We start from the raw sequence: 13,557 nt of genomic DNA on the forward strand, positions 1-13,557 counted from the left end.
ATTTCACCATAAACTTGGTACCTAGGGGAATAACCTATATCTAGAGCACTTTATCAAATGACCACTATTGAGTTATGTTAGAGTAAAAGGTTATTTAATTTAATTTATTAAATTAACTTTACTCCCTTCTTAAGATTTCACTTTATGCATCTTGCATTTCCATTTAATAATTAATTAGTAATTATTAAATGTCATTTCCCTTTTAGGTTTTTGATATCCTTCTATAAGAATTGATCTTTTGTAATTATCTCTTATCTTTTCAGTATGATAATATAGTTCTCATATTTTCAGAGCCAAACCCTTGCCTATTCTTTGCTTTTTCTTCTTTCTGACAAGTTCTTGCATGTAGGTGTTCTTTGGGTTTGTGAATTTGTATTGTGTATTTACTCAAATCATTCATGTTATCGGAGTCATATTTTTTGTACCTTTTTCAATATTTGAAAAAGAAAAAGGATGAGGATTTGACAAAATAGATCTGGAATTTTTTCGAGCATTTCCTGTGAAAATAGGGGAGGCGGTCTCTGGTTTTTGGAGCACTTTGAGGCCAAACAAACCTCACGGTTGGATTCAGAAGGCGTCAAAACCATCCTTTTCATATAAAATTTGTCCAATTTGCACACAGTTGGAATCTAAGGAAAAATAATATTGCTTCCAAATTTGGCACATTTTCCAAGGCAGTGATTTTCTGATTTTTCATCCACCATCTCCACTATCAGAGACTCACACTCCTTCATGAGAGACTACTGGGTGAAGTCGGGTCAATTAAACTTATGTATTGTTCCTGAGACCAATGTTGTGACTTTTACACCTCCACCTTCTATTCGGATTTCATCTCTAACACATGACTACTCTTCAACATTGCCTACTATTGCAAATCCAGTGATTGAGCCACCAACTGCAACTGTTGAGGATAAATTAGAGGACACACATCTCCTCTCAGATGAAAAATTCAGCATACCTATTATCCAATCTCCATTGGAGATTCTAAGTCAAGATTCTCATGCTTTCTCCTTTAAGCACCAGCGAGGACTTCCAATTGCACCTTACATACATGGGTTTTATCATCCTTGTCCATTGCCTTTATTTCCTTCAGATTGGAGCCATATTGGTATGTTCATCAACAGGAGTTTTTTCATTTTGGTGCGGCTGTGGAGTCTCAAGCTTCTATCATTGGGGATTTCATTGTACTTATAGTCTTAAGAGAGTCTATTGAGATGTTTCATTTGTGCATTCTTTTCTATCTCTTTTTGGAGTAGGGTTTTTCTCACTAGGTTTTCTCTATTTCTCTGTTTTATAGAGATTTGATTGTGATTGGGTACCTCATCAGACCTTGTTGTCGGGACCTAAGTTTTCTTTCAACATTGTAATTTTCTTGCATTGTTTATAGCTTCATTGTTGCTCATCTTGAGGGGGGGTGTTAGAGTAAAAGATTAATTTAATTTAGTTTATTAAATTACCTTTACTCCCTTCTTAAGATTTCACTTTATGCACCTTGAATTCTATTTAATAATTAATTAGTAATTATTAAATATCATTTACCTTTTAGGGTTTCCTTTTTAGGTTTTCGATCTTCTTCTATAAGGATTAATCTTTTGTGATTATCTTGTATCTTTTCAGTCTAATAATATAGTTCTCATATTTTCAAAGCAAAACCCTTGCCTCTTCTTTTCTTTTTCTTCTTTGTGACAGGTTCTTGCATGCAAGTGTTCTTCGGGTTTTGTGGATTTGTATTATGTGTTGCTCAAATCTTTCAAGGTAATGGAGCTATAAGTGGAGTTGCAAGATTTATTAGATAAGAAACTTATCTGACCCAGTGTCTCGCCTTGGGGAGCTCCAATGTTGTTTGTCGGGAAGAAGGATGGGACCATGAGGTTGTGTATAGACTATAGGATGTTTAGCAACGTTACCATTAAGATTAGGTATTCGCTTCCTAGAATTGATAACTTATTTGATCAAATGAGAGGTGCAACTGTATTTTCTAAGATTGACCTGAGGTCTAGTCATCATTAGCTTCACATTAAAGATGAAGACATTCGTAAGACTGCTTTCAAAACTTGATATGGTCATTACAGATTTACTATACTACCATTTGGACTAACCAACGCTCTAGTAGCTCCGGTAGCTTTCATGAATCTTATGAATAGCATTTTTCAAGATTGTCTGGATAAATTTGTGTTGGTTTTTATCGACGACATTCTCATATACTCTCAAAATGAGGAGAAACATCAAAGGCACTTGGATATAGTCTTACAGAGGTTACGAGAACATTAACTATACGAAAAATTATCCAAATGTTCATTTTATCAAAAGGAGACCAAGTACTTGGGGCACAATATATCAGCTCAAGGTATAGTTGTAGACCCTACTAAAATCAAGGCAGTCAAAGATTGGCATGTACCTAGGAACATGATAGAGGTCAAGAGTTTCATGGGCCTAGCAGGATTTTTTTTTTTGAAAATGTCAGAAATTTCTCCAAGATAGCTTATCCCATCACCCCACTTCAAAGATAAGAGAAGAAGTTTGTTTGGACCAAAAAATGTCAAGCAACTTTTGAATATTTGAAGGAGAAGTTAACTGTCGCCCCAATACTTAGAGTACACGATCCCCGAGGCCAATTTGTGGTTATAAAGGATGCATCGAAGGAAGGGTTAGGACGTGTATTGATGCATGAAGATCAAGTTATTGCTTATGAGTCTAGGAAGCTAAACAATTATGAGCAAAATTACGCTCAACATGATCTCAAATTAGCCCCATTGTTCATGCTCTCCATATGTGGAGGCACTATTTGATAGGAAAACCCTTCAAACTCCAGTCAGATCATCACAACCTAAAATATATATTTACTCAGTCTAACATTAACATTCAACAAAGAAGATGGTTAGAATTTCTAATAGATTATAATTAGGGCAAGGACAACAAGTTAACATATGTTTTAAGTCAGTGAAGGCATATACCCATTATGGTAGCCATAAATATCGGGCTTAGGGAGCAAGTATTGCAACACCTAACTAGAGACACTTTCTATAGTGAGGTCAGCCAAGCACATCTCAGAGACCCTTAAGACCCCAGGTATGAAGATTATAAATTAGAAGAGGATGGATTGTTGAGATAGAGAGGTATGATGTATATACCCAATGCTCTGAAAATTCGAAGAATGATTATAGAAGAATTCCACACAACTCCATATTCTAGACATCCTGGGGTGACCATGATGATGGCAGATATAAAACCCTTGTATGTTTGGAAGGGAATGAAAAGACAAATAACACATTACGTAGTTAGATGCCTCAAGTGTTAGAGAGTCAAGGTAGAGCACTATTACCCAGCAAGGCTACTACACCCGAATGAGGTTCCCAAATGGAAGTTGCAAATAATTACCATGGATTTCATTCAAGGGCTACCCATGACCCTAAATAGACACAACACCATCTTAGTAGTGGTAGAAAGATTAACCAAATTGGTTCACTTCATACCAGGTAACTTAATAGATGAGCACCTGAGATTGCTCACAAGTTTGTTCGAGAAATTTTCAGACTTCATGGAATTCCAGAAAATATTATATCCAACAGGGATGCTAGGATAACATCTAGATTTTGGCAAACTCTATTTTTCAGCTTTAGGAACCAAGCTAAATATTAGTTCCACTTACCATCTAGAAACCGATAGTCAAACAAAGAGAGTAAATCAGGTTTTGAAAGATCTTCTAAGAGTGTATTGTATGGATCTACAATACAAGTGGGAAATATATCTTCGCTTGGTAGAATGTGTATAATAACTCTTATCAATCTGCTATCAAGATGACACTCTTTGAGGCTCTATATGGTTGTAAATATAGAACTCGTGTAAGTTGGAACTGAATTGAGGATAGACTTATCATTGGGCTAGAATCGCTATTATAGGTGGAAGAATGGGTAGTTCAAGTCCGTTAGAGGCTGAAAGAGGCAAATGATAGATAGAAGAGTTATGCAGATCCTAAAAGAGTACCTAGAGAATTCTCAATGGGAGAAAAGGTTCTATTAAAGGTAAAAACACAAAAGAATACTATCAAGTTTGGAAAGAATGCTAAACTAGCACCAAGATACGTGGGCCCCTTTGAGGTGTTAGAAGATATAAACCCGATGGCCTATCGGATCGCACCACCTCCTTCCCTTGCAAGGATGCATGATATATCCCATGTATCATATATTAAGAAGTATATCACCCATCATGAGAGGCTCTATTAAAGGTAAAAACACAAAAGAGTACTATCAAGTTTGGAAAGAATACTAAACTGGCCCCAAAATACGTGGGACCCTTTGAGGTGTTAGAAGTTATAAACCCAATGGCCTACCAGATCACACCACCTCCTGCCCTTGCAAGGATGCATGATGTATCCCATGTATCATATCTTAAGAAGTATATCACCCATCACAAGCATGTAATTGATTGGAATCTTTTGCAGGTACGAGACCCAAGGTTGGTGGAAATAGAACCACTCAACATACTTGAGGTGCGTAAACTCTACTTACAAAATCGAAACATAACCTAGTGCAAGGTCCATTGGGACCAGTATACTAAGGAAAATGCCACTTAAGAAGATTATGATGAGATCTTCCAAAAATCTCCCCATCTCTTCTCCAGGACGAGAGCATAAAAATTTTGTGACTATCATTTTTTATGAAAGAAAAAACTATGATTTGTTTGCTTAAGTAGAATTTTATTTTCCTTTTTGTAAAGTTCATCAGGGACAATGAAACACAAGGGAGAGGGCATGTTACATCCCAAATTTTTCATCTTTTAAAATTATCTTATAGTCATTGTAATGGTTAGTTAAAAAGACTCAGGGATATCATGATCTTGTGAAATGGAAATTATGGTTAACCGAATTGATTCATGTGAAAATGACTTGTTAGTTGATTATTGATATTTCGGCTAAAAAAGAATGCTTGTATCTTAAGATAAATGTTAGTGTTGGTTAGTCCTTGTGACAATTATCAGTTATTTTGTTTTATTGATATTTCAATTTAAATGGAGGAACATGTTATTATTGTAGAAATATGCATTTTTTGTTGCATGAGCAAATGAAGGGTTAAATCATTGCTAAAACATGATTTAACGAATGAACACTAATTTAGTCCATTGTCAAACCATCAAGTATGGGTTGTAACTACTTGATTTAACGACTAGGCAACAGAGTATACCTTGGACAGTCATGAGCTACTCAGTTAGTTCTTAAAACAAGGAAAACATTAAACATTAAATCTCTTGAGAGAAATTATTACCTTCGTTTTATTCATGAGACTGTGGAATGGTCAACAATTGTAACTTTATATATATAATGACACCATGTTATTTGCTAACATGTATAAGTTGCACATGTGTGTGTGTGTGTGTGTCTATGTGCATGGGCAATATAATGATAAAAAGAATTATATGTGCTCTTAAAATTACACATGCATGTGTGTGTGTGTGTGTATACATGCAACTATAGGTAGAATTCAATAGCATGATGACTGTGTGTGTGTGTGTGCGCGCGCGCGCGTGCGCATTTGATATAAACCATGAGAATTATGGCTTCATATCGATGAGCATTTCCCACCTCCATATCGCCATCACTCATTTAAATCTTGAAAAATTATGAGAAGTTCTTGTAACCGAGGTTTGGCCTTGATCGAACTTCCTTTCTTGTAACCAAAGAAGACATGGGAGACCTTATTTTATTCTCCCTGCAACTAAGGACTAAAAACGATAATTCATTTTCTTCTTCACATGTAATTGCTTTGAACCGAAGCTCCTCTCTTTCTCCCTAATTCCTTCTTGCAATATCTCAGGATCATATTACCATGCCTCAACTACAGTATCAGCCACACTTATGACAGTGATTCCACGTGGAGTTGTGTTATAAGATCACATCAACAAATTCTAAGTTGCAATTGAGGTCATGGAAATCATTTTGGTGAGTCTTATTTCATTTTTCATATTTCATATGTTATGCCTTTTGCAATGCATCTTTTCTTTTTGAATGAAGGAACATTATCATAGTGTGTAACCATGATCTTTAATTATTTATCTTGGTTGTAACCAAGGCTCAAGATGTACTAAGACTTTTGATAAGCATCAGCCTTGTTCTCTTTTATACACAACAATTCTTTTATCCATGTGTATTGTGTGCTAGTACAGACTCGTACAGTCTAATCTGAAACGGTCCTCATTAAAACTATTGAACAAATATTGTATAATGCATAATATTGTACATTTTGCATAAGGAAGTTCCTTCATTTTTTGAAGTGTATATTTGACTTGTACACCGGAATTAGCCATATACCAGTTGAGATAAGAATTTGATTGGTATACATAAATTCTGATTGATAAAGAGCACATAGTTACCAGCAATCTAGGATGCACCCAAGCCCAACAGAGTTGAGTATAAATGGGAGAAGAGGAAAGGTATCCCTACAAGAACAAAGTGTAAATCAATAACTAAAGTGCATGAACATTTTTTAAAAACTATTTAATCCATGTCAACTCATGATTGTCCAAGGTATATTCAATTTTCAAGTCAAGAGATGGTGATCGGGTTGTTCATTTGCCCATCTAAATCCTTGGCCAAGATAGATTAGAAGCATGCTTGCCACAATTGATCACTAGAGGTCAGAGTGTTAATTGACAAAGGGGAGGTTGTTGGAGGTGCTCCTCAACATTGTCTGTTTCTTCGCCAACACTCAACACCGGATTGCTCAAATGGCAAAACTACGATGCCCCAAGCATAAACTCAGGATAGGAAGCGTCTTTCTCGTAAGAGATTGTGTAGGGATATGTTAAAGTCTACAGTTGAGAAGTTAAGTCTATGACAATGCTTCTCCTCTTCACCAAATGCCTAGGCTTGCACAACACATCAACAATTATTATATTACATGTATGAACTCTTAATATTTTACTTGTACAACTCTTAATCTTTTACTTGTACATACTTTATATGTTACTTTGAAGCGCATAGTTGTAAATATAGTTAAATTATTAGTTTCTTTCAAAATATAATTGGAAAAGTTGTCTATGAAAGTTACATTAGCTATCTTTCATATGAAATGAATATAATTGTTGCTTAAATTCTGATTACTTATCTTTGTAAAATGAAATCAGTTGATAGATTTCCTTTGTATATTATATAATGGATTTCAACATGATTGTTGCTTGAATTCTGATTACTTATCTTTGTAAAATGAAATCAGTTGATAGATTTCCTTTCTATATGATATAATGGATTTCAACTACTTTATGTCATTCCATCATGATATATATTTATAATCTTAGAATGTGTTATCTATTTTCAGCTTACTAAAAAAGGCATGTTACATACGTGATATATAATCTCAAGTTATATTGAATATGTACAACTACGAGAAATGCTTAAGACGCGAGACAATTAGAGACGTCTTTTTTGAACGAAAGAGTTACCACGCCATAGCACAATCCATATTATTATTTTTTAAGGGGTTGTCTAATTTATTTTGAATCACCGTGCGTTAAAGAATTGATGCTATGAGCGAATATATCATTTATTGATATATTTCACCGCTATGAGTTAATATAACATTTATTAATATATTTCACCGTATATTTTGTCATAAGATTTATGAAGCATTTTGAAAGAGAATTAAACGCAAAAATCTATCAAGTTAATTTGTTTGATATCACCACCCTACTGCCTTGATTGTATAGGGTTTTTCAATACAGAAATTCATTAAAAATAATAATGTGATAAATTTTATCACAAATATCAAAATGAAGGATAAATGCAAATGTTAGTTTGTTTCTGGGTTCAATTTTGTGTGTTTTTAACATCAAAAACATTCAAAACACACACAATCGAATCCAGAAACAAACTGACATTCACTTACGGATTGTGGAAATATGATAATGTTAAAAGGATAAATGTGATTTAAAGTAGGTTTACTAAGTGAATATTCTGTAGCTTACTCAAAATACCAAATAATGTATTTTCATCTTTCTTTCATCATTTTGATTTATCAGAGTGTAATGTAAAACATTGATTCAAAAAAATCATACACAATCAAAAAATTCAGAAACACAGAAATATATTGACATGGACTGTAGGGATCTGTTGATGCTTATACCAAATAATTCCATAAATCCTGCCCGTGCCGAAAATTATATTGCATAAGATTAGAAATTATATGTTTTGTGACTACTTAAGTCAACTGCCTTGTCCAAACAAACACACAGTTTATTAGGTTGTTGACATGAATAACAAATGTAAATTGATCACATGCTGGAATTCAACTATGGAACACAAGTTAGAGTGAAAAGAAATGTTAGATGCAGCAATAATTTACTTTTATTTTTCATTTTGCAAAATGAAGTATGTTATCTCTAACACTACTCAATTGATGATATTTTGCCTTTGACACAGTTAAACCTGCTTGTCAAACCCAAATATGGGAGTTGGCCTACTATTAAAGTATGTTGCAGCAGCAAGATAAACACAGCTCAAAGCAACATACACTCCTATCCACTTCATGGAAGAAAAAGTTAAAAATGAAAATAAAACAGTTAAGCCGACCATTACAGCCACATTCAGTAAGCACCTGTATGTGGGGAGTTCTTCTTCAGTGCCAGAGTTGGGGAAAGAGCCTTCCTTGTAGAATCTTGAAAGCAGCTGATCTTTAAAATGAAAGGCTTCATTAAGCCAGGCTGTAGCTTCATCCTCTGAGGTGGGAATTTCACTCAAAGGTATTCGACGAACATGTATATGGACTTCAGCTGGATCAATCCCAAAGGCATTGTCCATGAAAAGAGGGCATCGAGGTTTGTAAGTAATAGTCAAATCATACACTGCAGATATTAAAGAAATATAATTGCATTAGACAAGGTAAGAAAAGAACTTCCTTACGATGAATACATGTATAGATAGATTGATGTGAATAAGAATCGTCAATGTTTATAAGCAATGGGTAAATCATACACTGTAAACATCAGAGAAAATCAAGTACCTTGAACTAGACAAAGGAAAGAACAGCCTTGCAAAATAAAATTTGAAGTATGTTTCCAAATGACATAGGTTGTAATATTGTTCACCAAGAAAAAACAGGATTTGACAAAGTTACCTGATCACCTCCTTTTAGAAATCAAACCAAAAATGGTTGAAGGCTTGAAGCAATTGTGAATTCTGTTTTGCTCAATTATTTGTAACAATGAGCTAAGAAGAGGAGCATCAACATTTATCATTGGAGGAAAAACTACCATGGCATCCCACTGGTATTTCTTTTTTTTTTGTTTTATGAGCAGCAATATCGGTTCATCTAGAGATGTTGAATTAGATGAAAGTGGACAAAAGAGCTATCGGAGATTCTTCTAGGTGTCAGAATGGTGTAATAGAAGAACTGAGAAATCCTGTTTAAAGCACATAAACCACTGTGAAACCTTACGCAAATGACCTACTTGAGTCATTTTCACATATTTTTGACAAAACCAAGACCAAAAAAGTCAAAGAAGTCAAATTTGTTGTGCCATATGTGCAACAAATTCCAAAAATAGTTAGACCAGGGTTTCTTAAAATTTACCTTACAGACCTAAAAAGGAGTTACGATTTGTATTAAATAGCCACTGGAAAACTTGTTAATGAAAGCTTAAGCAATAAGGTTCCACTGTACAACCTACAATGGATTCTTTGCATTTGTTTTCTACTACCAGGGTAGATGATAAGCAATAAAGGGAAGACAAGTGCCATACCTGTTAAGCTAATAACAATCTCAGGGATAATAAACTTGTAAGCAATTATGCCCATGCCATCTCATTTCATTTTGCACATTTTTCATCACATTTCACATTCTCGATACTTTAATAGCATGTTGAAACAAACATACTTGGTGTCTCACAGACTCTCCCCACCTCTGACATAAATTGCATGTCATTTTCCTTGACACAATATTTGAGAGTAGGTTGATTGTTTTAGAACAAGAGCCAGACCTAAATAAGAGCAGGCTGCTTCATTATCACTTTGGCTTGAACTAATATTAGGCACCGATGGCTTCAATAATATTGTCAAATGTAAAACTAGCTCTTCTTTACTAGGATATTCTAACTGCTCAACAAAGTGCTAGGATGTTGACTTCCAATGTTATCTTTTGCAGAGGCCATATAGGAGTCTGGAGCCTCTGATGTTTTGCAGGTTGTAATGCTTTATAATTTTATATATATTGAAAAGTTAGCTGGTCTGATGGTGAAGAGTGCTTACAAACAAATTTTGTACTCCTTACAAACAAATTTTGTACTCCCAATCAAGTCCATGGGCTGGAACCTGGATGACTAATTAAATAACATTGCTAAGATGGTATGTGTGGAATTGATAGTGAAAGCTGAACACATACGAATGTTTATTTTCAACCCATCAAACTTGCTCTATGAAAAATTTGAGCAAGCAATTCCTCATATAAATGAAAACTGTATACAGAAACCACGTTTTCCTATAGGACACTTTCAAGTGCAGAAAGCTCTACAATCAACGATGGTTATAGTGAGTGGTCAAGGTTGGGAGAGGCCATACTAGTTAACAGGAACAAGATGAAGTAAAAGGTACTTGATGATTGATGGTAGTTCCGCTATAATGTATATAATTAAGAATGGCTGCAACATATCTTCATCTTCATATTCTAATTTCATTACAACTTTGAATAATTTTTTGAAAAAAACTGAATCCACTTTCTTTCAAAACTGTGCATGTAGATTGCAAACAATTAGATAGGCCAATAAAAACTCTCAGAGCCATAGAAAGATTAATGAGACATGTTTACAGCATATTTGGGTAACAAACTAAACAATTTATAAGAGACCTTGATGTGGAAATCTATGAGCATATTCGGCAATTTAGTATTTTAAATTTCTTACTTCTATTTATAATTTTTACTTAAAAGCTGAATTAACTCTATACAAATTTCGCTTGTAGATATGCTTGCAAATGATTAGATATGCTAATATAAACAATCCTAGACTTGGAGAGATTTACAAGACACTTCACAAACATGTTTGTCTAGATATAGCAAGCAATTCATGATAGAGACCTTGATTTAGATTCGTATGAGCATATTAAACATACTGTGACAAAAAGGCGGAACATGATGAACTCTCCAGTAAATTTGGCTCCATGCATTGTCAAGCATAGGTGGTATATATTGTACACCACCTGTTTAGAAAAGTGCATCTTTTATTAGGACGACTGTAATATCCCTGATAGCATATTTTCTAAGATTCTGAATTCCACCCTAATTTCCAACTCTCAGATTCTGCTCAAGGCCTAATTTCTGATTTCTGATTTCTTATTTTCAGACTGATCAGACACTTATACAGCCAATATATAATATCAAAACACATCAAATTATTATGACAAAAGGTTTGCCCAATATCAGAGATGAAATACAACAGGAGATATACAATGTATGACTATGAAACAATGCACAAGACTGAAATTTGGGAGATTACTGTCATAAATCAGAAAATAGAAGTCTGAAAGTAGAAGTACAACCATTCATGCCCCGAAATTGCTGCAGTCCCAAATCAGTTGGGGCATATAAATAAGAAATCATGACAAATTGAACAACAAATGATAAACCTGTCCTCCTAGGAATGGCACCAAGTTTAAGGCATGAAACCTTAAAGCAAAGTAAATACAAACCACCAAGAATGCTGTTCTAAATGTGGTGCTCAAATCTGCTCCAAAGGCTGTTACAAATTAGGGTTCAAGAAGCACTATACAATGAAGAAATCATCCTTCCAGCTGGTTCTTCCAACTGATGATTGGGATGAGCCAAAGGATTTGCCTTCACCAATTATGAACTATCGCAGTTCTGTGGCCAATTAACATGGATTTCTGAAGGAATGAGAAACTCCTACTCTTTAGGCTCTACACTGCTGCAGGACCTAGGTGAGTAAACCATAGTAAGACTTCTGGATATTCGGCTAGTTTCAAACAAGTATTAAAAAACAGCAGATGCCTCTCAAGATATACTACCCAAATATATGTACATGCTCTCAGAATCGGCTCTATCTGGGTATATGTTGTTAATATACATTTTAAAGTAAAAATATTTTGAACCTACAACTAACAACAGGAAAATAACACGAGTTTGTTCGTAATTCTGAAAACAAACATGAACATTTTCAACTAGACCAGTGCCTAAATCACAGGGAAAAGCCTAAAAGAAAACAACCCCTGCATTCATGTAAATAAATGAACTCTAATCGGCTGCACTAAAAAATATGCTAAATAAAAGAATCCACTTATATAACTGCAACACTATTCTTATTGAATATTTACAACATACTCAGTCAACAGTACTTTGCATACAGCCTTTATCTCCTTCCTTGAAGAAGATTTATACAACCACACCATACAAGAAAGTTATACAGACAAATTGAGATATCCTTGATATTATAGATTTGTATAAAAATGGATACATAATAGAGAGACAATGTTGAAATACTTTTCATTACATAGTGTGAAACCAATTGAAACTGTAAAATGGCTCCATATGTCACCTGCAATCTTTCTACAAACCTAAGCTAGACATTTTCCCTATTACCATACCCTAGTTCTGAATATTTTCAGAACCCTACACTGTGGCATTGGTATTCCATTATAGTTACAAGGAATGCAACAAGCTACAAGCCGTTTACAGATATTTCATTTTTGACTACCACTAGTCAGATACAAAGATAGTGTTAAACCGGGTTGCTAACACCCCATGCACCCACGAGTCACAATCGGAAATTGTAACATGGATACATGTGTAACCTGCAATCTTTCTACAAACCTAAGCTAGGCATTTTCCCTATTAACATGCCCTAGTTCTGAAAATTTTCAGAACCCTACACTGTGGCCTTGGTATTCCTTTTATAGTTACAACAAGGAATGCAACAAGCTACAAGCCATTTACAGATATTTCATTTTTTACTACCATTAATCGGTTACAAAGATTTAGTGTTAAACCGGGTTGCTAACAACCCATGCACTCACGAGTCACAATCAGAACTTAGGGCACCTAACGTAGGGACGTAGGGTCACTACATTGCAGTTGATCCTTCATTTTTCCACTACCCTGCTCACCCACGGAACACTTCTCAAAATGGCTTGAATATTGCAAGGATGCAAGACCCAATGTTGGATGCTACCATACACCCATGTCCTTGCCCGCAAAAAACTACACAAGTAGAGACATTTGTGAAGGAAGCAGGGTCCACCACTTGCACATTCCCGTTTGAAAAATTAGCAACTGCACTATAGCTGCTTTTTCTTGAACATTCATTGTAAGGGCGCAGGACCTACTTCCTTTCTACTCATCTGACTGCAATCCCTCCAACACACACAAGCATTTTCTTTATTGATCGACAATGCAAGGGTACGGGGGAATGAACGCAAGGTTAAAAAACTCGACCCCACTCAAGCATGCGACATTTGGCGTGCTGAAATTGAAGCTTGCAGTGAAACGGGGGAACAGTGAGGCCCAATGAAAAGGTGAGAAACCAGTCATAGCAACTGAACACCCATTTTAATTTGTTCTAACC

The 13,557-nt window shown here is 35.0% G+C and overlaps 1 protein-coding gene across 1 annotated transcript in view; it reads right to left on the reverse strand.

Annotated features, from left to right (window-relative positions):
- Positions 1-8,317: 8,317 nt before the first annotated feature.
- The window catches only part of LOC149546723 (putative 1-acyl-sn-glycerol-3-phosphate acyltransferase 5), a 55,687-nt gene continuing 50,447 nt past the window's right edge, over positions 8,318-13,557 (reverse strand). Inside the window, exon 4 of the mRNA XM_089791334.1 lies at positions 8,318-8,832. Coding sequence (XP_089647460.1) covers positions 8,411-8,832 — 422 coding nt within the window. The 3' untranslated portion in view covers positions 8,318-8,410. The remainder of the gene's footprint in view (positions 8,833-13,557) is intronic.

Source organism: Cupressus sempervirens, chromosome 7, assembly GCF_028749045.1.
Source record: "Cupressus sempervirens isolate cs-2001-9-10 chromosome 7, ASM2874904v1, whole genome shotgun sequence".
Taxonomy (NCBI): Eukaryota; Viridiplantae; Streptophyta; class Pinopsida; order Cupressales; family Cupressaceae; genus Cupressus; species Cupressus sempervirens.